This window comes from Melozone crissalis, unplaced genomic scaffold (genome assembly GCF_028551555.1).
Source record: "Melozone crissalis strain CALT ecotype California unplaced genomic scaffold, PUWL_Pcris_2 ptg000034l_1, whole genome shotgun sequence".
NCBI lineage: Eukaryota > Metazoa > Chordata > Aves > Passeriformes > Passerellidae > Melozone > Melozone crissalis.
In genome coordinates this window covers 1,803,019-1,820,845 of record NW_026535812.1, presented here as the reverse complement: position 1 = coordinate 1,820,845, position 17,827 = coordinate 1,803,019, and the positions used below count along the sequence as shown (strand labels likewise).

Genomic DNA, 17,827 nt, shown 5'->3' with positions numbered 1-17,827 from the left:
AAACTCAAGTCCCCACCTCTATCACCAGGTAATTTATAACATGATTCAGAAAACTGTGAGAATGCAGAGTTCAACATCCCTTTATTTCCTAAATGGTTTAGACATTGCAGTGAGCAAAGAGTGAACCCAGTAACTCTCAGCCTTCACCCATACTATTCAAAAAGGTAAAAACTGTGATTCAAACTTTGCCTCACAGATGCATGTCTGAACCCACTGGTTTTCCATGTCATGTAGCCTTGTACTTCTCTGCTGGACATTTATGAGCACTATGAGTAAGTTCCACAGGGTTAATGTACACAAGCATCACAGCAGTTGTGTTGTAGCCAGTTTGTCCTTCAGAAGAAAGCATTTCTCAGAGATTCTCTTATTTGTCCAATGTAGCTTGTCTTGTTGGTGTTTTGGTTTTGCTTTGGCTTTTTGTGTTGTTGTTTTTGTTTGTTTTTTTTAATTTCAACCCATGCATGATGTGACAAAAAAAATCTAGTTGGTTTTAAGAATGATGCATATGAATTGTAATTGAGCTTTTTAAATTGCAGGTAATGATCCAGGATGACTCTTTGGGATTTACTTGCCTATGCATTTTTCCCATTAGCAGAACTGGAAACACCTTGAAGATATTGCTTTTAAAGACACAGGCACAGATGCTGAAGGCACTTTCCTCAAAAGCTTTCCAGGTTTTAATTACTAATGACACATAGGGCAAACTTGCTGACCACTGTCCTGCTCTCATATCAGAGCCCACAGCAGATATAACTGAACTCTGCTTACTGGATATGATTGTAGACTTGTTTGGTAAGTTAAATTAACCATTTTTCTAAAGGCACTGGATAGAATTTTCATATGACACTTAGGCAGGGAATTCCCACTTCAGGAATCTTTAAAAAGCCTGTGTTGCAGCAGACCACTGGATTCATTCTTCTTCTTTTTTCAAGAAAAGAGAAGTTACAGTTTAAAGCCTTTTTCATTATATCTATGAATGGTGACACAGCCATGATACGATACTGGCCTGGGCATGGCTGCTACTCCTGTGATAATGCCCGTGGCAGGGTCATAACAAAGAATAGTGTCTGTGGCTTCACCATTTTCCCGTCTTCCACCAAGGATATAGATTTTTCCATTACACACAGACATGCCACAATTCTCCTGTTGCAAGAAAACACAAGGGAACACAGGGTTATTTAAAAAGCAAGGCTTGATTTGTGTGTGTCTGCCCCCATGCAGGAGGGCAGCACTGTGACTGCCTTCTGTAAACAGCCTGGCCTACAATGTTCCCTCCTGAAAGGGCCAGTGCACAAAGCACAAAAATTAGGGAAAGCAGCAGCACAAGACTATTTCAGGTCCAAGCCTTTACTACATGGAGCTCACACAAAGGGAACAATGGAACACTGTACTTACCACTGAAAGATCTGAGATAGGGAAAGGAGGACAGAACAAAAGTTTTCAGAAGAGGGACCACTGTAGGTACTATTAATGCAAAGAATGGGAAAAAGGGAAGCACCTCAGAGGAGCAACAGATAATGAACAGGGATGCAAATGTGGAAAGGAAAAAAGGCATGACTAAAAACAGTGCACAAGAAAAGACAGTGCTATGTCTTACTTGAAACAGAGATAGGATTTTATTTCTTCCTCAAAAGCAGGCATGGAAAAAATACTCAGTTAAATAGAGAACACAGATTAAAACAGAGGAACAGAGGGAAGGCTGGGGAAAAAAGAACAAATTTCTCTTAGGTAATACCATAGAATATGTGATTGGTGTTTTTAAAACATGGGGAAATGTAACTGCTGCACACACACTTCACTACTGAGCAGACTTGTTCAAATCCTGCTCCGTGTCCCATGTGTGGAAATGAGAGAGCTCTGATTGCTCAGGTCAGACACTTTCTGTGCTACACAGTGGGACTTCTTCACACTGTAAAAACAGCCTTCAGTATTTCCTGTCACACTGAAAGGCTTTAATCAATTATAAGGAAATTACTCCCTTCTAAATGACAACATACAACAGAATGTAATGTCTATACATTGAAATCATCATCCAGCCTACTGTTCTCCAACAGCAGCAGCTCTCAAGCAAAGCCTGGACTGCCTAAGAGCCAGCTGAAGAGCTACTGGCTTAGAAACTTCCTCTTCTGTGATGTTTTGAGTTACACAGACGAAGAGGTAAAGCAAGAATGGAATCACAGATGTGATTCTATTAGGGTTAAGCAAATGTGTGCTTATTTAATGCCAAGATAACAATGTCAAAAAGCACCTTTCAGCTGTCTTTGGGTTTTTGATTGGTAGTTACCTGTCTGCTGAATGTATTCTGTACATGCATCCAGTAGTCCTCAATGGGGTCATAGCAGTAAATGGCTTTGGTGAGCCCTCCAGCCACGTAGATCAGGTTGTTGAGGGACACGGCCGTGATACATCGCTTGGCAATGGGGATGGTGGCACGGAGCAACCAGGAATTGGTATCAGGATCATAAGACTGAACCTGGAAACAGGAACAGGCCTTTCAGACTGAGAGCCCAGCTGAAGGAACAGCCTGGCATGCCCATACAGGTCACACAGGTAGAGACAAGGCAGCAGTGCCTTCCCAAACTCCATGTATCAATAATTTATACATACGAGCAATATTTGACATTGTCTTCCAAACACTCCCACTTAAGAATTCACAGAACTTGTGAAGCCAATGAGAAAGACCACAGTAACAGTGTATTGCTCAATCAGCATTTTCTACTCTGTATATTTTCTATTAGAATAACTCCACACTCCATCCAGCACAAAACAGCTCAAGCAGATCTCCTGCAGGACCTGGCTTTAATCCAGTTTGCTGTGGATAGAAGATGCAACCCAAGAGAGCCAACTGACCTTGTCAGAACAGGTGTTGTCATCAGGGCCACCCCCGATGACAAAGAGCTTGCCCACACAGCTGGTGACAGCTGGGGAGCTCACAGCCTCCTTCAGGGGAGCCACCTCCGTCCAGCGGTTGGAGAAGGAGTCGTAGCACTCCACGCTGCTCAGGCGGTTCTGCCCATCGTATCCTCCCACCACGTACACCTGCACACAGGGTGACAACACATCAGCTTGTGTTTGCAGCAGCTATTGCACTGAAATATCACACTGAATGAATCTAAAGCTGATCTGCTGGCTTTGTCAAGGGACACATTGCTCACATTTTTATTTATACACAGGAGGAGGAGAAGAATATGGTCTGAAAATAACAGGTAAAGACTCCCTGGAGAGTTCCATTCAGTCACATGTGGAATGACACTGCAAACACATGCCAAAGCACAGTATTATTAATACTGCAGTAGAAACTTCTTCTTTGAATAGCATTTGTTAGAAAAGGCATTCCTCTGTATTTCTCTTTTTTTAGATAACATTCAACAACAGCAGCAAACACCCATCTGAGTTTACCTTTGCATTTCTGGCATTTTGCTTTTTCCCTACTTGCTTACTGAAGTATTTCTTCCTCTCAGTTTGTAAATTCTACTTTCTTGTCTCTTCTTTCATATTTAGGAAGCAGAGCTCCTCATTATTTGTGATTACCTTCTTCCCTCTGCTTGCTTAGCTGCACGTTTCATCTCTAAGAAGACCAAGTGACACCACATGCACATCTTGTCTAACTTTCAGTAAGGGAGCCCCAACTAGTGGTTTTATTGTCAGGCATATTTGCCTCCAAAATATAGCAAAACCTCCCATTTCCACATGACTTGTGTTTGCTTAATTTCAATAGAAACCATTAAATAAAATTGCTGACATTCAGAGCACTATCAGTTTCTGCTAATAACAATATAAATGTAAGACAGCATTTTGAAGCACAGGCAAATCCAGATGCCCAGATGCTTCTCTGCTTCCCAAAAAACTGCTTCTTTGAAATAAGCCACTTCAGTGATGAAAAAACAAAACCCCAAAAAATAGATGAGCAGAAAGATGATTGTCATGTCCATGTGTAGTGTCTGACTGATGAAGAGCCTAATTGTTTGAAATATTTTACTTGAAGATATAAAAATATTTTTTAAATTATTAGATACGAAATACAAAGAAATACTTAAGTATTTTCTCATCTGTTTCCTTATATACAGCAAACATTGCCACTATAAAAAATTAAGATATACTTCTCTTACTTTACCCAGAAGAACAGCCATTTTGTGTCTCCATCTGCCTTTATTTAAGGAAGCAACTCTGATCCAAATGTTAAGTTGAGAGTTATAAATCCAGACATCCCGGCTATTGATTCTTCCACCTTCAAAATGAAACATATGCCAAATATTGAATGGATAATGCTAACTATTAACATGCCTCTCCTAGAGTGGGCAGTGAAAACTTTACATCCCCTTTTGGCATGTAATAGGAATCTACCAGTATTTATACATTAGACTGAATAAGTAATTTGCAGTGGATTTCAAAGATAAAATCACACAGTAAGTTGCTTTCCTCACACTTTCCCATAATGCTGAGATCACACCAGATTATTCCCTGAAGTTGGAATGCATTTTAATGGTTTCTGCCCAAGCCCTTCATATTTCCTGTAGTGCTGAGACCTGGATGAGACCCCCAGAAATTCCCTGCCTGTGGCACATCCCTCCCAACCCCTCCTCTGCTCTGTGAGCATCTCCCTGGCTCCTCACTCTGTTCCAATGGCACAGGCACACACACCTGAGGAGAAATTGCTTTGGCTAAACCAACACACACAGCCTGCTGGCTGAACCACCAGCTGCACCTGTAATTTCCCCTTGCTAAAGGTCTGAATGTGCTGCTGGGAGAAGCCTGCTTGGGATTTTTTATCTGTAGTTTTCCCAGCTGCTGCTGCACACAGGCTCCTGCTGTATTTCAAAGCCTTTAGCTGGTCTCTTTAAACACAATTGATGTCCTGGAATCAGCTGTAAAAAACTGCAGATTCATGCCAAACAAGAACTCCAGAAAACACTTTTGTTTACAGTAAGATTGTGCTGGGGCTGGTGCTCACAGCAGCAAGTGACTTTCAGCTGAGCTTCTGGAAGTTCACAGTACAAAGATCTGCCACACTACTTAAAAAGCAAACCAAAACAAGCACACCCCACCAACAGGACACAAGGAAAACCAACCAAACAAAGAAAGAACCCTTGAATAGTTTAGGGTTATTCACCTGAAACAAGGATATCATTCCGCAGAGCGCACACCGCATACTCAGACTTGGTAAACTCTGGAAGTTTGGCCAGTGACTTCCACTCTCCTGTCACAGGATCATAGCACTCTGTGTAGGGCAAATTAAAGCCTCCAACTCGTTCACAGCCTCCAACCACAACTATCACCTCAGAATAACCAGTTGATCTAAAAAAGTGAACACAGAAAATTAAGATGTAGGGGATATTTATTAGTACATGGAGGCCAAACAACATTGTCTTCAAAACTCGTTGAAAATCAGAAAAAATACTATTTAGCTTTAATTTCATAACAACAATGAAAAAAGAAAATGGAAGAAAGGTTTTCACTGTTTCTAGCTGTCTCATTACACAGCAGGTTACCACACTGACAGGAGTCCTGTGTAAGTGCTGGAGCTGCACTGCACAATGTTCTGTGTAAAAACCATGTCATTAAATAACATAGAAAACTCTTACTATAATAATATTTTTCCTTTCACTGTACATGTAGATCAGAAACAGAGTTCAAGCCAGGCCAGAGATAATGAGATGAACAATCTATTCCACAATGAAAACAGTCTTCAATCCCCCTCCTGAGCTTTACAAAAGTAATAATACTTTACAGCACCTAAATTTCCAAGTGTTTAAAAGCAGAAGGAGTGTAGTCACTAAAATGAGGAAAACCAAAAAACCTTAGAGCCAGTGCACAGTAAAACAGAAAACAGCAGTGACAGGAGGAAACATTAAGGAACACTGAAAGAAAAATTCAAACCTAAAACCAAAAACTACAATTCAGCAGGAATAAATCAGGCATTAGACAGACTGCAATGTACCCATACAGACTTAGTTAAGTTCTATTCCACACACACTGATTATTGTTCTACTAACCAGATGCTTCTGCACTATATTCACAACAGCAACAGCACTTAACTAACAAAACTTAATGCACATTTGAATGTAGGGAATCAACCAACTATGTTTAATGTGCAAATCAAACTGTGACCACCTTTATTCCCCCTCTCAGATTTTTGATTTCTTGTCAGCATTTGTCAAACTTTCTTTCCAGAGCATTTTAAAATTAAAGCCCTTTGCACTGACACAGTTATTTCAAGGACTGCTGTCAGTTAAGCAAAACTGAATGTAAGATTGATTTATTTTCTGATGAGCCTTTTTGTTGTGTTGTGCTTTGTACTGTGATCCCACTGTGAACAGGTATCTCATAGAGCAGACATTCATGCCATTGCTGAGTACCACAGTCTTCTCTCAAAAGTAAAGATTTATGACTGGATTTGAGGTAAAAGTTACACAATCTGTCCCTCAAGTTCCCAACATAAACTTATGCACATATTCACCTATAAATCCTGATGAGGCTTTCCCTGTGTTGAGACACCATGAATAAAACTCGTGAGCCCTTCTATTTCCTTGTCACCACACACCAAATTGAAATATTCCATACGTGTTTTTACCCAGAATACAGTAAACAGGCAAAGGCAATGCTAAATGCTGACATCCTACAGGATGGGAACAATGAGATGTGTCTGAGGAATGGCACTTACACACCTGAACTTGCCAGAAGAAACTTTTGCCAGCTGCCCAGCTTTGCAGTCATGCTCCCTCCTGGTTTCTATGCATTTACTGTTTACTGGTTTTTGCTTTTTTGAGGAACAACTCTAAAAAGAATCTCTCAAAGGGTAAGAGAGGAGAACTTCCTGTGCCAACAAAGCAGTACCCAGGAAAAGAACTTCCCTAAAAGCAAGACACTCATAATTTGCCTTAGAAGCAAGCCCAAAGACACCAGCTAATTGTGTACAGAGGTTTGCCTGTGCATTACTTTCTAGATTAGAATTGAGGCCTCCATTCACTCACTGAAAGGATGTCTGTGACAGATCATCAATCCTTGGTTTAAAACTAAATGAACCAAACAACTTTGCTCAGAGAGAGCTTTTTATGAAATGGGGTTTTTCAAGAAAATATTCATTTAGCACAGTATTTCAAATCCAAAGAGAACAAAAAAGTTTTCCTAACATCTTAGTACCTATATGACCAGATTCTTTCTTCAGGTAAGAGAAATTTTCTCCATTGTATTTTCTTGAACGAGTCTCGCTCTGTGCAGGTTTTAGGGTTAGTTCAAAATTTTTGTTTTCAAATGACAGAGTGCACACCCACTTTAAAAAAAGTAAAATGTGGTAGGAATACACAAAAAGAATATCCAGGCAAAGGCCAATTCCAGAAAGGAACTAAGGCTATATTTACATGGAAGTTAGAAAAAGCTGTGACCTCAACCAGCAGTACAGGAAGCCCTTCTTGTAGCCCTCAGAAGAAACAGTGTGAGCAAAGTAACACAGTTTAAAACGGGCTGTAACCATTGAGGAGACAGCATCCCACCAAGAACAGGGGCATTAAACAGAAGTGAAGAAGTGGAAGACAAGCAACAGTGCCACACAATTGCATGCATTCCCAAGGACAGGCTTTTCGAGGGTCCTGAGCTCCACACACACCTCTTGAGGTGAAAACACGACCAGCACAGCATGAGCTGGACAGCAGAACTTGGGGTAGCTCAAACAGATCACATTCAAAACCATGGTAAGTTCAGGAAACAAATTATAGAAATTCAAACCAACTACAGAAATTCTGGTAAATCATTACTTTTTTCTTCCTCGCTGTTTAAATTAATTTTGGGTAGTAAATGAGGTAGCAGAGAAAATGCAAAGTGAAATAGAATCCCATTTCCAAGTGGGAAAAAGAAGGAACACCATTAAAGCTTTCCAAAGGCAACCAAAAAGGACCCATTAAATTGTGTAAACATCCTAATTTCTGGTTGAGAGCACACTCAGGTACAGGTACCAGCCAGCCCAACAGCAGCTTTGATGACAGCCTGAAGATAACCCAAAGCACACACAGTTTGGGGTACGGGAGTGTGTCACTGCTCACTGCCTGCCCTCAGCCTGCAGATCTGGCGTGTAACAGCAGGAGGGACAGGACAGGCTGGGGGAGCAGGAGGGACAGCCTCAAGATGTCACTGTTGCAAGTCCATAACTGAAAGGCTGTCTCAGAAAGACCTGCATGTGCCAAGGATGCCTTAGCCTTAGTGGCAAAGACAACAGTTATGCCACACTTGAAACTTTTATTTAACTCTTAAATTGCCAGGTAACTCTTCACTGGCTTCAAAAAGAAAATACAAACCAACCTGAATTGCAATGTAGTCTGTTCTTTGAAAAAACATGTAGAACACATTTCACCCACGGGTGCATCAACATCCATACAAGTGATCATAATTTATATCCCAAAGCTTCACTAAAAGCACTGGGGTGGGAAGTTTTTATCCTGTAGCCTGTCTCCTTTTAGAAACAGTTTATATAGAAAAGATACTGGAGGAAGGCAAGAAAAAAGGAAAAGAGCTCTCCATTGCCCCCCAAAATGCCCAGAAAAGGTTGATAAAAACATGGGGGAAGGGGGACCTGGCAACCGTTTCAAAATATGATCCCTTTTTGCTACAGGCAACGGAAACAAACAGACAACAGAAACAAATGACAAAGAACTATTCCATGAATGTAATATAGAAAAGGGGAAAAAATTCCTGCTGGGATGCCAGCCAGTTTTTCTCTTTGTAAATTACTTCTCTTGTTCCTCCCTACTCAAACTCCCACTGCAGCTTAATAAACTCAGCAGTAAAACCAACAAACCCCCCAGCTTCAGAAATCACCTGTATTAGGCAAGGTACTTCATCAGTCCCACTCTGGGTTATTCAGAATTTCAAGCACATACATCCCCCACACTGACAGAACTCCTGAGTGTATTTGCCTTCCTCAGCCAAGTGAGTAGAAAAGCAGAACAAACACCAAAGCAAACAAACACTGCAGCCCGCAGCCCCCTCCAGCTGTGTGAGTTCCCCTGGTCCCTCACTCCAGCCCAGGACCAAGCACTGCAGCAATTCCCATGCTAGGACCTCCCATGGCAGAGCACAGCCCAGAAAGCCTGGGGGGGAGCAGGGCTCAGGGACTTCAGGATGAATTTCTGCTCTCATGGCAGGACTGAGGGCTGGAAAGCCACTAATGGGGCAAACACTGCCAAGTGGTTTATTTTTCCCCTTAAGCAACCTTTAACACCTGCCAAAAAAATAAAGGTTCCCTGCAGAGTCACTGTAGAGCAACCACATATGAGTAAGAGTAAACAAAGAGCAGTAACTCCTAACACAATCTGTCTAGACCATCATTGCATCACCTTAATGTAACATACAGTTTTATTAAAAACTGCTCAAATCAGCCGGACTTAACCATGAACTATCATCTCTACTATCGCTGACATGAGGCAGGGAAAATATTTTTCAGGAAAAAAATCATAATAGCCATTGCTCATAAATGCCACTAATGGGTTCTTCCTCATTTCTTCTTGCAACCTCAGTCACCTATTTGTGTAACACATTATTAAGCAGCAGCAATTGTGAATTATTAAAATGTCACTGAATGAGCACAAAATACTTCAGGAACTGTTTCATGAGTCTTTAAAAATACAATATTTGGTTTATTTACAGTTAACAACCTGTTGCTCTGCTGTCTATTACAAATACATGTGCTACTCCATCTGTAAAATATTTGTGATGTAGCAAGGAAATGCTCTGAAAACATAATACCCCATCCACATCCTTTGTGGTGAACTGTACGTTTACATGACTTTGTTACAAAAAGAAAGCTGGGGAAATGGAGTGGTTTTCCTGCCACAGCACAGTAAGCTCTCTTCAAGACACTGCTACTGTAAGAAGTAACTGAAGATCTCCCCTAGCAAACATTAACCTTAAGAAAGTATTTTACTTGCAAGGTAATGTAACTTCACTTACCTTTTTTCAGAGCAATAAAGTGCTCTGTGTAAAAAGCCCCATTTATGCACATTCTCAGACATGTGAGCTTCATGCATGTGGGGAAGTACAAAAGTGTAACTGCAGCAGCTCCAGAGTTTAGCAAAATAAAATAATCTGCAAGAGACTTTTCTCCAGGCATGCATCTATCAAACATCAGTACATCAAATTATGTCCTTCTGCAGAAAAAAGGGTTAAAAGAATTCCCTTACCTGCGTGGCCTAGTTCTGGGAGACATCATCTCGTTTCCAAGGATGTGGTACCTCCTGGCTTCGTGCAGCAGCTGATAGCACTCTGGGGAATTCTGAATCAGCTGGTCCACTTCCACAGTCTGAACAAAGTAGTTGGGGTGCAGCAGCGGGAGCCTGACGTGTGTCAGCAGCTCGTGGAGCACGGGCCGGCGCAGCTCCACGGCGCGGTACACCCAGCGCATGACGGCCTCGAACACCAGCTCCTCCTTGCTGATCACCAGCTCGTCGCTGCAGATGTAATCGATCAGCTCGTCCTTGCCCAGCTCCAGGAACTCCTCGTGCTGGGACACGTCCTCGAAGGTCTGCAGCGCGAAGTTGCGGCACTTGGTGAAGAGCGTTTTGAGCGAGTGCGTGTCGGCGAAGCGCTGGATGCCCAGGCAGTTGCAGGGATCCAGCTGCTCCTCCAGGAACTTGGCGCAGGCGTCGCGCAGGACGCTGATCTGGAACAGGCTCGACGTTTCGAACAGGTACTGCACGTTCTCCGTGGTGATCTTCACCTTGCCCGTGTACACGTACTGCAGGAAGCAGTCCATGGCTTCGGCGAAGATGCCGTTGATCTCCACCAGCATCTCCCTGCTCTCCCTGTGGTCGTTGCAGAACATGGCTCTGAAGTAGCTGCTGCAGGCCGAGAGCACGGCGCGGTGGCACGGGAACTCGCGGCCCTCCACGCAGATGATGACGTCCGTGAACAGGCGGCTGTCGCGGAATTCATTGAAGATCTGGAGAATGCTCTCTGCGTGGGACGATCCCGAGGAGAAGTCGAAAAACTCAGGGCCTGACAAGGACTTTGGGTCCATTTCAAAGACTTTCCGCTTGGTTGCAGGGGAATCTCGTATCCCGCTCTCCTCTCTGTTCAGTCTGCGTCCCAATATTAGTACCATTGTTACATCAGTTGGCTATAGAGTCATTGAGAAAAACTTGCAGAGCTTCTCCTTCTCGGTGCAACGGTCTGAAAAATTAAAACACCTCAGTGTTCAGTCTGACACACTCTTAGCTGCATCACAGGAATTAGACACGATACTTGTTTGCTCACTCTAAGAACTGGTGACCTTTCTTGGAGGTGGCACAGGGCAAATTAGTGTGCACCTTGCCCAGGGCAGTGCAGCACTGCCAGGTGTTAAATGCAGAACATACCCAGAAAAGAGATGTCTGGGACATTGTGGGCAATTTCTGACTGTCCCAGAATGGCTGGTACTGCATTGCTGTGCAAGATAAAAATCTCAAGTTCTCAGCTCCAGCAGATCACCAGGCTAACAGAAGCCAAAAATGTCCTGAATAATGATCAAGAGCTTCAACTTTTCCCCTTCCCAGTGTGATCCTCATTTCAGTTGGAGCCTCCAAAGTACTAATATAACAGCACTAGTCAAAAAGGGGGTGGGGGGAAGACTGAAATTTTAAAAGTAAAAATTTAATTGAGTAACCACTCATTTTCATTATAAAGTCTATCATAATGAAGTCTTGTAACACTAGAGCTAAATAACAACCTCTGATCTCGACAAGTAACCTTGGCCATAAGTTTTTCCCTGCTCACTCCTAACATCTAAAAATTAGTTCACTGATAATCTATGACTTGATTAAAAATTATTGTAAACTGCTGGCACACAAAACAGAATGAAAGATGAACTACATTTTTTGTGTAAAATTACTGGAAACATGAACAAAGGGCAACTTGCTGAGTACAGCAACATTTTGTGTTTCCAAAGCACTACTGGCAAAGAATTATTAGCAGAAGTTTTTCCTTGAACACCTTCCAGTTTCAAGTACAAGTGCAAAGGTTCCTCCCAGCATGCAAACACACACTCACGTTATCAGAGCATTGAAGTTGCAGAAATCAAATACTCAAACGTTAGCATGTGCCAATATTAAAGTGTGTAGGTGAAGAAAATGCAGCTGATTTTGCAAACAATGCACGTAAGAGTTAGTGAGAGCAATCAATCTACCACAACTGGGCTTTTTTGCCTCTCCTGACCTTAAAAATGACCTGGAGGAATGTACACCAGGACATACTGAGGTAGCAAAAGGCTGGCAAAGCACCCTCTTGGGCCCAGCATTGGCACAATTCCAAATGCTTGTAATATTTATTTGTACATCCACAAGGCCACAAACTGAATTATTTTTAAGTTCATGGAAATTTTTTTCATGCCTCCCAAGATTTTATTCAGTTTCCCTGAATCCACAGTCAGGAAACACCAACTCCTCACAGCAACTTCATTTCCTGAGGAGCTCCCATCCTCAGAGCGGCAATTACCCAGTCCCAGACTGGCCACGTCACCACTTAATATAGAACACAATGAATGTGCTTTTTTTAAACAGTCTTTTTACACAGCACCTTTAAAAGGCACCATCTGAGCAAACAGCAAGGAAAGAATGCAGGCTGTCCCTTCACTCATTGAGAAAAGAGGCTCTAAAACTATCCCGTTCCCAGTAAAATTTTTTACACAAATTTACAAGGTAGATTCTTGGTCTGGGGCTCATTTACCCTACAAAATATTAGTTTTAATTTGACTTAAAATAGGACCAGTTGTCACACTGATGCCTGAAAAACGCTGTTGCAATGAGCCTATCTAATAACTGATTGCTTCAGAGGGACTAATGAGGCACAAATGGACAATCTGATCTGTAGCTGACATTCTATCCCACGGATTGCACAAACACCTCACCCTGGAACGACACTGCCGATACAAAACAACAACACCAACCACCCCCAGCTGCCAAAATCCTGCACTGAACTTCAGCTGTAACTAACCAGGTACTACTCACATGAGGAAGTGGGCAGACACAAAGCACCAAAGGGAAATATAACAATGCAAATATAAATATAAACACAAAAGGCTCAATTCCAGCATCACAGATTTAAATCAGATGAATTTCACAAAAGCTAATGGACCTTTTCCAAAGACAGCCTGAAATGAAAAGCAAGACCCTAATGTTGCATGAGAGGGCAAAACACAGCAACTAAGTAAAAATCCTTCAAGATGATATCTTTCTCATTATGTGAGAAGTTAAGACAGTGCTGTATTATGCAATCATTAATAACCAGAAACAAGGGCTCTGGGCTACAACTGCTCACTGAAGGAAGCAATGTCTTCTTTATGCTTGGAACATCACAAAATTAGTGGTCAGCAAACGATTTTTATTTTTAATGTCCTCATGGTTAAATGAAATGGGAGAATGAAAAAAAAAATCCAGAGTAAAAACTACTCAAGGGGATAAATATTTTAAATTCACAAATAAGATACTAAAAAGGAGAAAGAAGACCACGTCAGTGCAGAACGTACTGTTTTTAAATGTACTTTCCTTCAATTTCTGCCCAGTTAATTACTTCTGCAGGTTTGCTTCAGCAAAACAATTTCACAAGCCTATCAGTAACAGTGTCACATGCTCAGCTCTATCACATTTACATGTTACCTTCCTGCAAATCTTGCTCTAGCAGTTTTGAAATGTCACCTTCCAGGGGCCAAAGTGGGAAAGGCAGAAGGGAACCTGTGCCTGAGGCTGAGCTGGATATCTGCAAAGGGGGGAAACACAGCAGGACAGACCTGTCTGCACCTCTCCTGGATGCAGAGGTACATATATGCCTTATCTGCCTACAGACCCTGCACTGTAAAACACCAGTCATTCACAGAATTTAACACTCAGATCTCTTCAGTAAGTTTAAACAAAACAAAAGAAAAATACAGGCTTTTTCCCCAAAGACAAGTCCTGGGAATTATTTGATCAAAAATCAAAAAATAATACAAAATCCACTGGATTGCTTGTGTGAGCAAGGGTCAAGAAGGATCTTAAGCATTCAGTCTAGTTTGAAAAACTAGAAAAGAAAAACAAATCACACATACAACCAACAGGTTTTACAAACTATTTCCAAACACAGACATGGCTCTGACATGGATGTTACCTCACACACACGTATTTCTGAGCTATGCTGGGTTCACCACGAATTCAGGTTCCTCTATTTCCTTCACCTACCCCATCTGTAAGCTTGTGTACACAAGCTGCTCCTCAGAAATACCCTACAGGCCCAATTCACAGGCTGCCAGAAGAACTCTGTGACACGTTCACCCTGACACCTTCTATCAGTGAATCCCCTTACATAAAATACTGTTATGCTGCACTGAACTCCTCCTTCCCCTCCTGCAGCCCCCGGTGTGCGTTTCCCCTCTTCCCTCACCCTCAGCAGTGCCAGCAGCCGGGTTCCCGTGTGTCCCGGAGCTCCGGGCCAGGCCCTCCAGCGACACCCTGTCTCCAGGTGTGCCCGAGCGCCGGAGCCCGCCCTCGGGGTGAGCTTCGAGTACCTGAGGCTGCGCTGGGCTCCTGCAGCTGCCAGGGAGGCGATGTCCAGCCCTCGTCCGCCGCTGCCAGCACCTGGGGATGCCGGAGCGCTGACCGCCTGTGAGGGGAGAGAGGGAGGCGCTGCAAGGGCCGAGCCGGCAGCACCGGACGGTGCCGGGTGCCGCCACCGTGAGCACAGCACCCCGAACATAACCCGAGCACCCCCCAGAACCGAAACCCAGCACGGGAACGGTGTTTTCGTGCCAGGCCTGGGAACTGCAGCTCAGGTTGGTTTTGTGATGGGAGATAAGGCGGTGGCGACGCCTCAGGTGCGCGGTTACCGAGAGGCAGCGGACAACTCCCAGGAGGCTGGGAGAACGAACCCCGAGGGACAGGGGGGGAACAGACCCTGAGAGGCCGGGAGAACGAACCCCCAGAGGCCGGGAGAACAGACCCCCAGAGGCCGGGGAGAACGAACCCCGAGGGACAGCGAGAACAGACCCTGAGAAGCCGGGGGGGAACAGACCCCCGAGAAGCAGGGGAGAACAGATCCCGAGGGGCAGAGGGAACAGACCCCGAGAAGCCGGGGGGGAACAGACCCCCGAGAGGCAGAGAACAGACCCCGAGGGGCTGGGGAGATCAGACCCCCAGAGACAGAGGGAACAAATCCCCCCGCAGCCCTGGGCGGAACCACCGCACGTGCTCTTCTTGTTTGGAAAGGAAGAGGGCGTGGGGAAAAAAGAGCGTAACCTTTCCCTCTGACAAGAAAAGAAAACAACAAACGCAATATTTCGCCTTCCTTCATCTTTCTTTGCGGAGTGAAAAAGACCAAAAATGTTGTTGGTTTTAAAGAATTTTTTAAAATAAAAATTCTTGTTTTACAAGGGATACTGAGGATTGGAATGTCTAAGATGAAGTCTTTAAGAATACTGATTAACTAGTAAACAAGAATTGACTGTGATCGAACTGATTAACATAAGAGCTCAACTGAAGAAATTTTTTATTCTAATGCAGGAGACTATCTTGATTTCTAAAAAAGAAAGAATGTCAAAATTCAACAGCAATCCAATCTAGTGACACACACACACACAAAAGCCTTAAGTGGCCTCAAAAGTCACCCAGTAAAAAACAGGAACTGATTTGGACATGAGAGTCACGATTATTAAGTAGAACAAAACAAAAACAAGCATTGAAAAGGGACACCTTGAAACTGCAGAACCCTTTATGTACCGTTTTGTAAAGGAAAAGGTCCTTCAGAGGGAAAAAAACCAACTTAAATGGGGAAAAAAGTACGGAAAAAGCACGGAAAAAGCACACTGCGTAGTATTATTCATGTCTGGGTAAGAAACAGTGAAAAAGTTCCAACCCTTCCCCTTTGGCTTCGCTGTCGTTCTTGCACGTGATTCAGATGTCGCTGAACCAAACCCGACCCCGAGCCCCGGCCACAGTGTTCCCAGGGCTCCGGGGTTCAGCCAGATGCCAGCACACCCGACAGGGGCAGCGGCCGCCGGGCTGGAGCACGGCCCGGCTGCCCAAGCGACCGGGAGCGCGGCGGGGAAAGCCGCAGAACGGACCCGCCCGCGCCCAGCCGCGGCAGGGCCGGGCAGGGAGCCCGCGGGAGCCGCTGCCGCAGGGAACAGCGCGGCACCGAAACCGAGCCCAGGCCCGGGAAGCGCGGCCGGAGGCGGCGGCACAAAATGGCTCCTCCCGGCCCGCCCTCCAGCTCACCTTCACCCCGGGCCCCGCCGCGGCCCCCCCGCGCCCCGGCCAATCCACGCCCGCGGCCCCGCCCCCGCCCGCCCGCGCGGCCAATCCGCGCCCGCGGGGGGCTCGGGGGGCTCGCGAGGACCCGCGGCACGGAGCGGCCACGGGGGCTCCGCGCGCCCCCCGCCCGCTCTGCCCGCCAGGCCGGGAGCGCAGCGCCCGCCAGCACCGCCGGGGGATCAACAATAACAACAACAACAATAACAACAACAGCAGCAGCAGCACCGCACACCGCAGGGCACGCACCGCCGCGGGCCCCGGGCTCCGCCGCTGCCCACAGCCCTACCCCAACGTGGCACCGCCGCCGCGCGCTGCCAGCAGAGTCCCGGCCGCGCTGTCCCCTCCGCGGCAACTAACGGTGCCGGCCTACCCCGCGCCCCGGCTGTCCCGCAGTGCTCTCCGCGCCTTTCGCGGGGGTTGCCGGCCCGCCGTGCGGCACCGCACCCTCGCCCCCAGAGCCGGGAGCGCGCCCTGCCGCCCCGCACTCACAGCCGGGAGCGCGCCCTGCCGCGCTGCGCCCCGCGGGAGCCGCCGCCGCCGGGGCCGGGTCGGGGTCGGTCGGGCCGGGCGGTGGGCGCGGAGCAGAGCGGTGCGATCCGGAGCGGTGCGATCCGGAGCGGTGCAGCGCGCTCGGGCCTCTCCGCCGCCGGTCGCGCTGCCAGCGCCGCTCAAAACAAAGGGGCTGGCGGGGCATGTGACCTCCGAGGCACCGCACATGATGTCACCGCTCCGCGCGGCCCTGGGAGCTGTAGTTCTGCCGCCCCGCCCGGACACGGCCCCGCTGCCCGCCGGCCCTCAGCGCCCCGCGAGCAGCCGGGACAAACGGCGGGGACGGGAGAGCCATGGGTGGCAGCAGCAGCGATGGGCGGCAGCAGCTGCCGTCGCTGCGAGCTCTTGCCATCGCCGTCCCTTTGCGGGGCAGGGGGAGCACACCCCACGTACCCCCCCCACAAATACACCCGACCCACCTCACCCTGTGAGCAGGCAAAAGCTTCAGGTGCACCGAAGCAAGCGGTGGCATCGGAAGGGCACCTTCCAGCGGGACAGTCCCTTGTGCCGGCTCTGGGGAGCCCTACCGAAGCTCCCCAGCAAGAGCCGGCTCCCAGACTGAAAACAACACCCTGTCTTGGGGTGGGTGTTCAGCCTCCATGACCACAACAAAAATCATTACATGAAAAAAATTAACCAAGATAGAATCTTTGTCTACCTGAGCTACGGCTCCACCCAATTAATTCAGAATTTCCAGTTCCTCTTCAACAGTAACACAAAACAGTGTGTTCTGTCCCTGCTGACCACGGAAAGCCAAGGTCATCTTTAAGCCGGGACATTAAAAGAGAGCTCTGCTGTCACAGCTGGGGGTCCCAGTGGTGGCAGCCAGTCAACTGCAAATATAAAAGCAGGACCCTGGTGTCATCGCCCTGCAATTTCATGAGCAGGTCTGAGCCTGTCCTGGAGCCCAAATTCACTTCATATCCGAAGTATTTGGACACTGGCCCATGCTCCAACACAGGCTGATGGAACATGCCTGGGAGTATGGAAATTTATTTTTGTTCTGCCCTTTAGCATAAGCAAACTCGCGAGCCCAT

General features: G+C 46.0%; 1 protein-coding gene across 1 annotated transcript; it reads right to left on the bottom strand.

Moving 5' to 3' along the window:
* Window positions 1-327: 327 nt before the first annotated feature.
* On the bottom strand, window positions 328-16,772 carry KLHL24 (kelch like family member 24). Its single transcript, XM_054282770.1, has 8 exons — window positions 16,731-16,772; window positions 14,501-14,595; window positions 10,170-11,157; window positions 5,111-5,295; window positions 4,110-4,228; window positions 2,851-3,039; window positions 2,285-2,473; window positions 328-1,143 (listed from the first exon to the last, which is right to left on the bottom strand). Exons 3-8 carry the CDS (start codon window positions 11,087-11,089, stop codon window positions 943-945), a joined length of 1,803 nt encoding a protein of 600 aa, XP_054138745.1. The 5' UTR covers window positions 11,090-11,157; window positions 14,501-14,595; window positions 16,731-16,772; the 3' UTR covers window positions 328-942.
* Between the last annotated feature and the right edge of the window lie 1,055 nt (window positions 16,773-17,827).